The sequence below is a fragment of the Myotis yumanensis genome, unplaced genomic scaffold, assembly GCF_028538775.1.
Source record: "Myotis yumanensis isolate MYYU_CA2020_CCGP unplaced genomic scaffold, mMyoYum1.0.hap1 SCAF_8, whole genome shotgun sequence".
NCBI classification, from domain to species: domain Eukaryota; kingdom Metazoa; phylum Chordata; class Mammalia; order Chiroptera; family Vespertilionidae; genus Myotis; species Myotis yumanensis.
In genome coordinates, this window is record NW_027223759.1 from 8,965,678 (window position 1) to 8,979,992 (window position 14,315).

The 14,315-nt window shown below is 43.0% G+C and overlaps 1 protein-coding gene and 1 long non-coding RNA gene across 3 annotated transcripts in view; one reads left to right on the forward strand and one right to left on the reverse strand.

The window, feature by feature from the left end:
* The window catches only part of AOX1 (aldehyde oxidase 1), a 67,045-nt gene extending 60,693 nt beyond the window's left edge, over positions 1–6,352 (forward strand). The window contains exons 33-36 of one of the 2 annotated variants that reach the window (XR_011472376.1): positions 841–1,029; positions 1,504–1,671; positions 2,717–3,942; positions 6,240–6,352. Coding sequence is in view for 1 of the 2 variants with exons in the window: in XM_070421790.1 (XP_070277891.1) it covers positions 841–1,029; positions 1,504–1,671; positions 2,717–2,767 (408 nt within the window). In the remaining variant the exon portion in view is untranslated. Of the gene's footprint in view, positions 1–840; positions 1,030–1,503; positions 1,672–2,716; positions 4,799–6,239 lie in introns of those variants that run through there. The other variant, XM_070421790.1, reaches the window with a different exon arrangement.
* On the reverse strand, positions 233–4,639 carry LOC139014903 (uncharacterized). The gene is made up of 3 exons (XR_011472377.1): positions 4,512–4,639; positions 4,324–4,383; positions 233–1,315 (listed from the first exon to the last, which is right to left on the reverse strand). It is a non-coding gene; the product is annotated as an uncharacterized lncRNA (long non-coding RNA).
* Positions 6,353–14,315: the final 7,963 nt, after the last annotated feature.

Here is a 14,315-nt window from a genome sequence, read left to right on the forward strand (position 1 = left end):
TTTAAAAAGGGAAGGAAACAAAGGAGTTTTAGTTCATGTTTGAAGAAACATGCAGCCTGGGACTGGGCAGCTTGAACGAGGGAGGGCTAAGCTTGGAGGGGACAGAACGAGCCCCACATTGGGGGTGGAGGTAAAGGAGGGTGCTCAGTGCTGAGCCTCGGCCTGCAACAGGCTTGAGCTTCGAGGAGTTTGGAGCTGGGCCGAGATAACAAATGTCACATAACTGCAGCAGTAGTGACGGAGAGGCAGCCTATGTTGCCCCCAGATGTTTTTAATTTAAATTTACAGTAACTGACAAGATTGAAAAATCACAAGATGTTTTCCATCAATATTGAAATGTCTGGCACATCTAAGAGCTTGAAGAACACAGTTCAAACCCTTGATGGTACAAGTGGGGAAACTGAGTCCAGGGGAGTCAGGCTGGCCAGCTCGTGAGCAAGAATGTTAGGAGGGGTGATTTGGTTCCAGAGGCCCGAGAGCCTTTCCTACTGGGCTGGGACCTGTGGACATGTCAGTCAGAGTTTCATCTGGAAGAAAACACGAGAGAGTTGAACCTCCAGGCTTCCTGAGGCTTCTTCCAGGGCCCTTGACAGGCTAACGTCAGGCTGAGATTTGAACTCAAGGCCTTTGACATTGAACTTAGGGCTCATAAGGTGTTTAAAAGGCTTTTAGGCAAACTTTTATGTAAACTTCATAGACGTTTTCCAAGACATACTGAATACCCCCTCTTGCACTGTATTTTAAAAATTCAGACAAACAGCATGAAGTTGAAATGTTACTGTTGACTGCATTTTCTCATACATGGAAATTCTACTTTTTATTTTATTTTTTTGGCCTCAGATCGAAGGTGCATTTATTCAAGGCATGGGACTCTACACAATCGAGGAACTGAATTATTCTCCTCAGGGTGTCCTGTACACTCGAGGTCCAGACCAATACAAAATCCCCACCATCTGTGACATCCCCACAGAGTTTCACGTTTCCTTTTTGCCTCCATCTCAAGACTCAAATACCCTGTATTCATCTAAGGTAAGTTATCCTCCATGAATAAATGCATGCTGATGAGATACTCGTGCAGGGAGGGAAGGGCTGCATTCATCTTTTGGTTATTTGGAGTTCTTACCAAGAAAAAAGGCTTATTAAGCATTTTAATTATAAAATAATTTAACATAATTCTTTTTAAATACTCCAAATCTTGGAGCCTAACGCAAACTACTGGTGTCATCAGGTTGCATCTGAATTTTCACGTTGTGATCATCATCTTCATGCCCATATCTCCTTTCTCCATTTGGGATCATTTCCTTAGACTGGAATCCTAAGAATGGGAATATCAGGATTAAATAGTAAATTGCTTTTTTTTAAAGGAAAAAGTTACAGATTTAATATTTTATACGTGCACACATGTACTGTAGACAGAGAGAAAGAGAGAAAGAGAAGAGAGAGAGAGAGAGAGAGAGAGAGAGAGAGAGAGAGAGAGAATCTAGTTCACTTGTCCCCTTGCAGGGCCTGGGAGAGTCTGGCATATTCCTGGGCTGCTCAGTGTTCTTCGCCATCCATGACGCGGTGAGTGCAGCGCGACAGGAGAGAGGCCTGCGTGGACCATTGAAACTCAATAGCCCACTGACCCCAGAGAAGATTCGAATGGCCTGTGAAGATAAGTTCACAAAAATGGTATGCTTTGCTCATCAAATTCTGAATTTTTGTCCCCTGTCCTGTGGTTGAGTGTTATTAGCCCACCATGGCGGTTTTCCGTGGAAGAAAAGGTGACAAGAATCCCAAGGGCACTTGAACAGGAGAAGAGCAGCATGGCCTTGAAGTGCATTTTCCATCAGCCTGGCCCTGTTACTAGGAAGGGGACCCAGCCCTGAGCGGGACTGCCTGGGGCCAGCTGCTGGTGTGTGGGTTCTTGAGTTCGTGCAGGAAAGATTTCATAGCACGAGTCCTGAGGCTCAGTTCTGCACTTCTTGAAAAAAAGGAGGTTTCTTTTTTATCATCAGTTATATTCCTCCCTTCTTTTGTTTTTTCCCAGGACACATTGGTCCAGGATAGAAGTTTAGGCGCTGTGCCCTGAGCCTCAGAACCGAGGCCAAGACTCTGGGCCACTCCAGCAGCCAGTCTATCTCAGTCCACCCCACCCAGGCAACTGGGCATGTACAATCTGAGTTGCACACACTCAACGGGCCCTTTCTCAGCCCCCAGTAGCAGGAATCCTGCCTACATCCACACTCCTGCTGAGCAAACATCTGAGCTCTCCTTGGTCATTTTCAGTGATGGGATTTTTAATTGTGGGAGGAATTCCCAGTGACCTCTCTGACTATAAACACGTTATTCCTTGTTTATCCCTATATTGATGGGAGAGCCCCCATATCTCTGCACATGCTGGCTCTTTGTGGCACCCCTTACTGGTACAGCTCTTCCTGACCCCATGAGTCACCTCTTCTCTCTGGAGAAACACAGACTGATTCCACTTTTCATTTGTCCCTCTTCAAAATGGGATGAAAACTCCCGTAGCTGCTCTATCCCCCCCCCCCCCCCCCCCCCCACCGACCCTGAGTCCTCTCCTGGATTCCTCCACATTTCTCACACTGCCATTGCCAGACCTCTCATTGTCCTGGTCGCCCTCGGGTGGTCTTTATCCTATTTTATATGCTGCTGTATTTCACCTGTCACAAATGTTTTCCAAATGCAAACGTGCACATTTGTCCTTTTATTCTAGATTCCAAGAGACAAACCTGGATCCTATGTTCCTTGGAATATACCCATATGATCAAGTACAGAATTTGGGAGAAAATCGGGTGATTCTTCCAATATAGCAATCTACCCAGTTTCTATGCTCTAGGATGCTCGGTCTGAAAGACAAATCACCGTTCAGAAGTCATTTCACAGAGTATTGCTTTTATATGATGCCGACTTTAAACGTTCCATTTAGATTTTGATAGATATGCTTAAGCAATTTAGAAATCATATTTTAAATGGTGTAAACACTAGCTGGCTTCCTCTAAGATATTCCCCATCACTCTGCCCCTTAAGCCTTCCGGCTGAATGGAATAGAAGGTGATGACTTGTATGTAATTCACATCTGGCTTGTATGCAACCGAAATTATACTGTCTAGTGAAAGGAAGTTTTCTAAATGATTTTATTAGTAGTATACACTGTAAAGGATATTCACTTTTTACTTTATACGCTTTGTATGTTTTAGTTTCTAAAAATATGCTTTAGTTTTGTCATTTAAAGCAAATTAATAAATAGACCCATTTAACACCTAGAAACAGCACCTGAATGCATTACGTCTCCATGGTTTAGTTCCATTTCATTGACTAAAGGTCTTTGTTGCTGACTGCAGGAAATTTTATTCCAGGGGGTCGCCTCAGGGCAGGGAGAAGTGTGCATTGTGTAAGAATGAGGTTGAGATTGAAATTTCAAATTGGTTGAAGAGGGGAGGAAACTGGAGTTAGCAGAGGAAGGTGGGGACATGAGAGGGTTGAGAGCATAGAGGCAGGATGTGACTGGAGGAACACATGCAGAGAACAAGCCAAAATCACCCCCCACCTGGGGGGCTGCCTCAACCAGCTGTCCCTCCTCCTGGGAGATCTCAGCTAGTCTCTCAGGTGGACACAGCAACAGTGCTTTCTATAGGACAACTGTCGGCCAATTGTTATAGCAGAACGTGTAGTCTAAGAAGTCAAATGAAGTTGTTTTCTTTGTGAATGGAAGAATGGTAAATTTTCCACATTGTTATTTCTACATTTATGTAGAGAAAAAAACCACAGTAGAAAGTAGGTGTCCAAGTGACCAGTGTGTGAGCTGGGAATTTGCTCTGATTGTGATAAACCTGTATCAATTTGTATTTATAGTTCTCTGGGAGAAAAGAGAGAGAGAAGAAAGACCGAGAATGAGAGAGCAAGAGAACGGATACAGGAGAGAGAATCTACTCGTGAAAGGTATTAGGATTCCTCATGGAAAGCACTTGGTTATGTTGAGCCTTCAGACTACATTTTGTAATTGCGTTTGTATTCATCTAAGTGTTAGGCATCACCTTCTCCTTATTATGATTTTCTTCATCTCTCTCTTCTCCCCCATTACCTTCCTCCCCTCTGACTCCTTGAACCACTATCAACACCACACACAAACACACATGAGTATAAAACCTTCAGGTTATTTGCAAATAATTATAAAATTTTGACCAGCAAGAATAGAAGGGAAATCATACCGGAAAGCTAGAAATACATTTCATAGTTAGTTCACATTTTTATATGTTGCTCCTTTAAGCAGAGATTCTTAAATTACTTAACAGAATGGACAAAATAATTTTCTGGTCCTACCTTTGTTTTGAGTTCATGAATGGAATGTGCTCCTGCTTTTCACTGTCCTTGAACCTGCACCTGAAGAGCAACCCTGTATCAGTGTTTTCAGCTCCACAACCAAGGGGAAGAGTTAGTTACGGTTGAAACCGAGCCCACGCCCCCGCCAGGCTGTGCAAAGAAATGGAAGCTCCACGTATATAATGTACCCAAGATCACTCAGCATTAGAAAGACTCTGCTTTTCATCTGTCTGCTCCCCAGGTTGCATTCTTTCCTCTGTGACATGTGTCCTCTCCTAAGGAGGTAGCGAGTCTTCTAGAATCCTTTCACTAACAGGAAGAGGGGTGGGTGGTGCCAGTGTGTTCCTGTGGGTGCTGAAATAACGCCATTTACCTACGGCTGCCAACGTCTTGTTTTCTTAACTTTGCAAATATGAGTCAAGAACAAAGAACATGTTTTGCAGGTAGCGGTGAGAATTAAAACTCTTTTATTCAACTGTGTGAACTCAAGATTTTTTAAGTTTATAACTATTCAATATTTCACAACCTTTTATGATTTACCCAAAACCAGTGCTGTATTAGAATATAAATTCTTGCTGATTTATCTTCTGAAACAAAGCCAAACATTTGTCCTGCTGAAATAAAACAAAATACAATACAGTATTACATCATTTTATAATTGCAAAGAGTGATGTTTGATCAACTCAGGCAAACAAGATCAGCAAACATATCTTCAATGACTCTTAGTTATTCATAAAGAACGGGCTATATAAAAACTGCCTCAATCGATAGGATCATTTCCTCTGCACAAATCATTGAGAAGAATTCAGGCCCTGAAATATATTTATTATTCTACCTGCAGGAAAACTATATCCTTTTGTTTGTTTAGGAAAGCAAAGCAAATAATAAACTCTGGAAACTTTGCAATCTTTCTGGCATTTGCACAACTTTTTCTCTGTCACACTTCATTGCAAAGATTTTGATTTAGCTCCTGTGCACAAAGACACGAAAAGGGGACAATTCACATTTATCTTGGTTCCTATAATAAAATGAGAAAAGCAAGGCTGCATTGTCTGTGTTTGGTCTGTGTAAATGAGCATACTGCTAATTCTAGCCAGAAAAAAATACTTTTTTGATGTGGCTATTTTGGTGTGTTAAGTCTTTAATCAAGACTGTCTATGTTGAATATACCCCATACTAAGTTATAAACACTTTTTGGGTAAGGATTGTGTCTTGTTCTAAAAATACCTCCACACCAGAGGAATTGGTGTGCCATAAAGGTTGCTGGCAGACCACTGGGCCAGAGGCGGTGGGCGGAGGGGGAGGCGGGGAGGCAGTAACATCATAGGCCTATGTGTCCTTTTGTCCATGAAGCCTCTCATACCATCAGATGCACGCAGCTGGGCATGTTAGACTCAGGATTGAGTTTGTATAGGATTTTTTTTAACTCATGGACTAAAGATGCACAAGTTAAAAATGTCCCAAAGTGAAGGAAACTACTGCTAACGCTCCTCATTAGAACGGGAAAAGAGAAGTAGAAAAGCTGGAGCTTTCTTGGTGGACAGAAGACTTTTCAATAAATCCCTACAATTCAAATCCTCTCCCTCCTCTCCCTCCCTCTCAAGTGGCAGCAGCATGAGGGAGAGAACAAAGTAAAAGCAGGTGATCTCATTGTGGTCTTGGTTGAATCTAAGCTGTGCCCTTCAATTCAAGCCCTGGATCAACTGTGAGCACTTCCTCTCCCAAATACCTCAATGCAATCTCTTCCCAGAAAGCTTCCCTTGGCATCGTCAATGGAAACCAATCACAGCACTTCCCACTGAGACCTGACAGGCCTGTGCTCCCTTTAGCTGCACCAATCAGAAGCCTCCATTCATTTCTGAGAGCTTCCTACCCCTCAGTTTTCAGGCCGGGTCCTCTGTGTTCTTTGCTTTTAGGAAAGGATTGCTGAAGGCTGCATCTCCCAGTGCAGGTCCTGCATCCCAGGTGTGGTGATGAGCATCTACACTCTCCTAGGAAACCAGAGAGCAGTTCATGGGAAGCTTGGGGGGTGAGTCATGAACCTCTTACTCTGTGGAGTGAGGATTGTCTTTAACAAGAGGAGAGGGATACTTGAATATTTCCCTCCAAGGAATTAAGCCAAAGGGCTTGACAAACATTGATTTGTGGATCTTTCTGGTCTATGCCAGCAGTGTTGGCAAGTATTATCCAACCCTATGTAGTGGGAGGGGAAACTGAGGCAGCCACCCAGAAAATAAAGTGAATTTTCCATATGACTGTTACATTCTTGGCACCACGCAATTGTTTGTAATCATCATAGTGAAAACGTATGTGAGGGTAGCAGATGCTTATGGAAACAGTCATTGCGTGGGTGTCTTGATGCAATTGCAATGCTATTGGAATGATGTTTGGAAATATTAGGGCTTTAAAACATCTTTTAATTATGTACTTAGCCAAAAGAAGCAATGGCCTTTTGGTTTGTTTATATTTTTTGTTGTGGCTGTTGCTGCTACAGTACTATTAATGCTCATGAAATCATAGACTCTTAGAAATGGGGGGAAAGTCACTTATGACTCATACATTTGCAGTCATTTGAAACGCCTTAAGACTTTTAAAGTGATGTTTTCCCTTCTTGTCCTTTTAGAAAATTTTAACTTCATACTAAATTTTACAATGCATTCTATCCTTTCAAGATACTGTTTAACTTTTATTCTATTATTTGAAAGTCTGATTAAACATTGCCTTCTCTCTGTAGGTCATTGATTAAAATGTTGAGTAGGATAAGCCAAGTGGAGAACTATGAGCAAATGAATCAATACCGTTAACATCAAGCTGTTGTTCAGTCAAGCACCAGCTCTTCTGTGGTATCAGACTTTTACCTTCTCCATTCCCTTCACAGAGGGAGTACAGACACTGTCAAGTGCCTTGTGAAATCCCCGCCTACTGTATCACTGACACTGATTAGTGTCTCAGTACAGAAATCTTTTCTCAAAAAGAAAAGGGGGTTGGTTTTCTTGAGTACCCAGACTCCTCTTAGGGACCAGTGCTCTACGCCCTCTCATCAATAATTGATTGCAGAATAGATCCAGAAAGTTGCCTGAGAACAGAGTTGACCTCATCTGAGTCCACCTTTTTGAAAATTGGGATCAGTGGTTGCCTGTCTTCAGTATTCTAGCACGGCTCTGGTTTTCTGCGATGTCTCAAAAAGATGACTGATCATGGCTTCACGATCTCATCTACAAATTATTTCAAGGTCATGGGACATAAAGCACCACGATCGATCTGACCACGTGAACAAATCTAAAAAGGCTACATGTTCTCTTAGAAATCTCCCAGTATCTTGGCCTTCAGGTCTTTCTGGTGCTTTTAGTGTACCGAGCACACCTTTAGTGAGAAATATGGAAGCAAAAATTAGGATAAGATGGTTCTGCCTTCTCTCTGGCCTTTGTTAGTATTACTCTACGGCCACTGAGCAGTATGTTTGTTCTCTTTCTGATACATCTTATGGTTATAGTATTTTCCACAAAATACATCTCTCTCCGGTGCTTTAGCCAACTTTACACTGCTCCGTGCGCCACGTCTGCCTTCAACAGTTTGTTGCATTGCTTCCATCATTTGTTCATATCCTTTATCTTTGCTGATCAGAGAGCAATCTACTTACAGCCCCCCAACTCCTTCTTTCTTCTGTATTTATATTTACATTCTCCAAATTTCATTTCTGTGCACCTTTTTACAGTTTCTGGGAAGTGGGAGAGGGTCAATTATTGCTCTGTGCTTTCTGAAATTGGCTGTTCATAAGACTAAAGCCCTAAATAAATAAATAAATAATCCAGCATTTTCCTCCTTTTCTTGTTATGAATTTAAAGTTGTTCTCCCCAAACATTCCATGACTTCCATATCGCAGACTTTGCGTGTAGCTTGACAGCCATTCCCCTCATTTATTCCTCTCACTTGTGAGCCATGCAGGAACTTTTAAGCCCCTGTTCTTTAGAATCTCTCAAGCCTAGGTGACCAAAGCATCCCTTCCCAGCTATGTCCTTTCCTGTTCCAGGTTTGTAATTAGCTTTAGGGAAGCCCCATCCATACCTGTTGTGGGACCAAGTGACCTGTGTTGTTGAAACCCCCATAGACACTAAATGTTGGTTAAACTGGTAGGGTGGGAATGGCCGTATGAAGACATCCCATATTGAGGCTGCAGAGGATGCTGTAAGTGGTGTTCAGAGGAACACTGGATTCAAGAGCCAGAAATAGAAGTCTTAGCATTTTGCCCAAAACTGAGGAGCTAAAGGCAGATATCAAAAGCCAAGTAAGGCCAAGGATCAAAGGTCAGGTAAAAAAAAAAAAAAAAAAAGCACAAACACAGACACAGTAATTGAGAAAAGCAGTGAATCTGGACAGTTATCTTCAGCAAGCACCGTGGCGCATGGTGTGATGTATGAGAGAGTCATGGGTAAACTTCTGTTTGTTTCTCTTTAAGCTTTCACTCAAATGGCCTCTACCCCCTTCTTTCCTGCGAGGTTCCTGGACTTCCACTCAAGTTTATATTTTAGGCTCATATGGTCTCTGCCTCCTTTGTTAGTTTGCTCTTCAGCATTGTCAGATGTGAGACCCCTTAGTGGGTCTCATCCCTTTGGTTTTTGGTGGTCTCTATTAGACAATAGTAGCATCACTGCACCAAAATTGCAAGTCCTCTTTATCACCCACAGTCTGTGCTTTAATATCTAGGCATTGCCATAACAGCCAACTGTCGCTATGTACGAGGCACTATATACTGTGGTAGGTACTCTGTACCAATTGTGCAGATGACGAAACTGAAGTACAAAGTGATTAGGTTACTGCCTAAGATCACATCACTAGCAAGTGGAAGAGTCAGGATTTGAACCCAGATCATCTGTTGCAGAACCCATGTTCTTAGCCATCTTGGCTGAATCTGTTTATTTTCTTGAGATCACGTACATTGTTATTTTTCTTAGAGAATTATCAGGACCTCTTTTATTATTATCACACACACACACACACACACAATTGTCTTTCATTGCATATTTTGGAGTATTATCCATGTAAGAGTCAGTCTTCTAATTTACTTATTCATTTCTCAAGTTCATTCCTGAGCCCTGCTATAAGTGTTAGTTGAGTGTCAGTGTGTTATGAGCAGTATGACTATGGTTCTTACCCTTAGGGCAAATCAGTCCAAACCAGGGGTTCAAATTTAGGGCCAATTAATGCCTGTAAGGGGCCCACAAATATTTACATGTGATTTTGAGTGTATACTCAGAATTGTCAGTTCTCAAAGAGTTTATGACTCCTTCTTATAAAGCTGAGAATCACTGGTCTGAAGAGACACAGAAATAATTATAACAGAGTGACATTCTGAACAGATCAAGGAGCCATGCCCCCAAGCATCCTCTCTCACCCTTTTTGAGAGATAATCCCTCTGTGTCAGTCCTTCCAATGTTATGAGATTTTTTTAATACCGTGTAATGATTGTCAAGAACTGTAAAGAGTCTGAGATTCATCCTACTTACAAGCAAACATGTTAGCCTGACACAATTTGATGGATGCTAACAGAAGACATAAGACACTTGGGTCAGATACAAAAAAACATTATTGTTTACAGCAATAACGTGGCTAGTGTGATAGAATTTATGGCAGCTTCTCGAGCCCCAGTTCCCACGAGGCTATGAGCAGAGGGGCCAGTAGACACCTGGTTGTGTAATGGGTTGTGCTGCAGGAGAGTCATCCTAAGATCAGGGAACTCGAATCTTTTATAATGGGTGGCAAGCCTCCCCTTTGACATTATCTTTATTATATTCGACAGTAAAAATTCTTCATCATTCTTCCACAAGGTGGCACTGTTTTCATCTTCCAAGGCTGGTCTCTATACCAACATCCTTGTCAAGATCTTCTGGAACTAGAGCAGTCAGTGGCTCTGCTCATAAGATGCGCTCATCTCCGGCCCATGGCTTGTTCCTCCTGTAGGGTTTCCTCTGTCCTTTGTCCTTTCTCTGCCCTGACTTCTTGTTCTGCACCCTTCCCCAGAGTGCACCCCAGAAATCTTCTCTAAATGTCTTCTCAAGACACCAACTCAATCTAGAAAAGCAACTGGATTTTGTCTATGATTCTTTTTTGGAGGAGAAAGGAGAGAGACATGCCAAGGGCAGAAGGGTCCTGTGGGTTGAGACACTGTATGTATGTCAACCCGGGTTCTGTACGCGGCCATGCTGAGTACAGGCCCATTGTGGAGAGTAGGGGAAGTCTCAGTCCCGGGAATATGAAACCACTGACAGCTGCTGAGCCAGCAACTTCGGGATTAAACAGCAAAGCCTCACACCCATTATGTGCAATTGGTTTTCAAGGCAAGCCCAATATTGTGCGGTACAGACTCAGAGGTTTACTGCTTTGCCCATCTCAATGAGGGTAAGCAGATATTTTTCTCAGAAATACAGACAGGTAGCACCTTAATGGCTTCTTTGAAGGTGAAGGTTACAGAACAGCATATTCTAAGTGAAAATGGATTGGGTCATCTTCCTAACCTCAAGCTTTGCGGTAGGGAAATTCAGAGAAGAGACTATTTCTCACACTGTCATTTCAGCAGCACATTTGCGGAGTCGCCGCCAAAGTGAAACATTTTGTGAAACAAATGCCTATGTCCTCTCTGAATGTGATTCCATCTTTGATCAGTACTAATGGTCTATGGGGAAGCGAGGGGAAGCCATTTCCATCTCTCATGTTGTGTGGAATCAATAGCTTCTAAGCAATCTGTAACACCCATAGAGCATTGCTTTCAGACTCTCTTCTTCACACTGTGTCCAATAACCACCCCCCAAATAAAACCTATGGCAAGTAGGTAAGAAAGAATATATGGAGTCATTGATTCCAAAAAAGACAATCTTTTTCCCGCAAAGATATGACTTATGAACTGCTGAAGTTATATACCCAGAGAGGTTTGGATCCCTAAATTATTAAAAAGAATGTGGAAAAGTGAGAGTTTAGATGATTTTGAAAGGGGGTGTGCAAGGAAATATGTCTAAAAGAAAGATTAAAGAATAGAGACTAGAGAGCTTTGTAAATAAAGTTGACATGAATAATCCATCTAAAACATTTGTTTTGGTACCTGTTTGGTACCTAATATTTGGTACCTAAATATTAGTATTACTATTTACCTGAGCTGGAGAAGTAAGACAAATTGCAATAAGATTTACTTATTTATTTGTTCATTCACTTTTAAATGCATTCATTATTTATTCGAAAGCATGTGTTTTATAGAATCTAGGTACCTTCCGTTGTCACCTATAATTCATTTTCAGTTTACTCATGAATTTAAAGGCTATGTAATCAGCTAGAACACCTGGTCAAATAAGCACTGAGAAAAGGCCTGAGCCAGATTCCCAGACTGTGATGAACCGAGGGGGGGTGGGGGGAGGTTGGTGTCAGAGATTCAACAGGAGGGAGAATCCTCCCAGGGAGCCAATCCCCGAGTCTCAGGGGCAGCCGGGTGGGTATTGCTCTAACTCAGGAGGCTTCAGGGCCTCCAGGGCCCCCAGGCCTTTCAGTCCTCACTGGGCAGCCTGCTCTCTACTCCTCTCTCTGGAGGGTTGTTTGCGGGATTAAGTGCCTTAATGAATGGGAAGCCCTGGATTCTGGTGGACAATCAGGAAACTGTAGTTGTAGTTAATGATTAGAGGCCATGCAAAGCTGTGTTTTACAAGCACAGCCTCCACTATCCGAGTGCATGTCTTCAGATTCTGACTCTGCTCTTCTTTAGCTATATAATTTGATAAATTACTTAACTTTTCTAAGCTTCTGTTTCCTTATCTGTAAAAGAATACTATGATCATGAGGATTAAATTAGGTCATGTTTATAGAGTAGAAAACATCAGGCCACGCATACACTGAGTGCTCAATAAAACCTCTACTGCAGTTAACACAGCCACTGCCCCTCGTGCTGCCACTGCTGCCGTCGGTATTAATATTACTAGAGGCCCAGTGTACAAATTTGTGCACCACTGGGGTCCCTCCGCCTGGCCTGCAGGATCGGGCCGAAACCAGCTCTCTGACATCCCCTGAGGAGTCCTGGATTGTGAGAGGGCACAGGCCAGGCTGAGGGACCCCACCAGGGCACCATCGGGGCGGGGAGGGACTAAGGGAGGGCTCCAGGGTTTGTCCGGCCCATCTCGCTCAGTCCCGATTAGCCAGACCCCAGCAGCAAGCTAACCTACTGATCAGAGCATCTGCCCCCTTGTGGTCAGTGCACGTTATAGTGAGCAATTGAGCGGCCTTAGCATATCATTCACATATTATGCTTTGATTGGTTGAACAGTCAACCAGACGACCAGACACTTAGCATATTAGGCTTTTATTATATAGGATTATTATCCTTTTTATTACCTCTCATGGCATTTTACAACTCCAGAATTCTCTAATTTTGCCATCCTATACTCTCCCCTAGAGTCCATCTTGTTGCCAAATGAATAGGGCAGGGAAATGTTGCTTGGATCAAGAAGAAAACAAGCCTGACTTCCAAACTAGTGCAAGTCTTCCCTTTCTCTCCTCTCTTATCTGCAGCTTTTCATATTTGGTCTCAGTGCATCCTGTTGATTATCCTGATGGACCTGACCAACAGAGTTGGGACCCAGAGCAGAGTCCCAGTGACCTGAGGCCTAAGACAGAGTTGGGAGTATATCCCTGCAAACCACATTTGATGCTTCTGACATCAGCAGAAATATAACCAAGAATGAGCTCTAGGATGGCAGTTTGAATGCATAAAAAATAATGTTGCAGAAGATCTAATTAAGTGCTCAATCTAACCATTTCTCATTCTTCAGCCATAGTTATCCCTGTACCTCCTCCCTGCAGAGTGCCAACTAATCAAGTTTAGTTCGTGTTAGAACTGGAGACTCAGTGGTGAATCTCCCTGGAACTGTAACAGCCAAGAGATAGAGTTGGATTCCGCAGTTCTTTGGGCCAGCTCTGTCTTAGCCATTTTTTATTTGATCTGAGATCTGCTTTCCTGTAATTCTCATATATATGGGCTAATACTGGGCAAGTCTATGCCTCATCGATGAGACAGCCTTTCTCACAGGTGCAGCCAGCTCTCATCCCCACTCACCCTCCTTTCTAACTAAGTTATTCTCATGAGCGTTCTTCACTTCATGTCTTACTCATTCCCGAGATTCCAGGTAAGCTCTCCATCAATGATGCCCTAACCTTTTCTACTTCTGCTCTCTCTTGACACTTTCTTCCTTCACACACCTGATCCTGAGTCCACTGTAACCCCACTCTTACTCCACTGAACCAGTCTCTCTCCTGACTTCCATATGTATGGTATTGGTAGCACCACCTTTTGTTTTTCCTCCCCCATAACCAGGGCCTGAGAATTGTAACATGCACCAGCCCTCATGCTCATTGACTGCTTTTCCTCTGCACTCACACTGCGCTGGTCCAGTCCATCTATTTTCCACACTGAGATGTTGGCAACAAGGTCTTTTTCCTCTAACACCTCCCCACACAACCCAACCATGGCAGGGTTCCCCAATTTCCCAGAAGGCAGCAACCAAGATGGGAGACCTAATGGTGCCTCAAATCTGTCTTGCTCACTGTACTAGGTTAAGGGTTTTGAGTGGTTGGGATGCATGTATGTGGAAATGCTGGCAGAGTGAGTTTTAATTGGAGGACATTGGAACTTGGGCATTTATGGTAAGGGGTGTCAGCACTGAATCTTCCTGGACAACAGACCCTTCACTTCTGGTTATGTTCCAGTCCTTTAGTTGGGGGGGGGGGGGGGGGGGGGGAGGGGAGATTTTGGTTGTGTGTGTGTGTGTGTGTGTGTGTGACTTTGGTTCCATTCCAGGAACAACTGGAGGTCAAAGTTCTGTCCTCTGCATATGCTGGGGCTGTATGACATCCCATTTTGGTCTGTTGTCTCCAAGGAGTAACACAGTATCTTATTAAACAGGACAGGTTCATTTTCAGCTGATTCTGTGGTTGCACAATGTGAAATGATTTATTGGAAA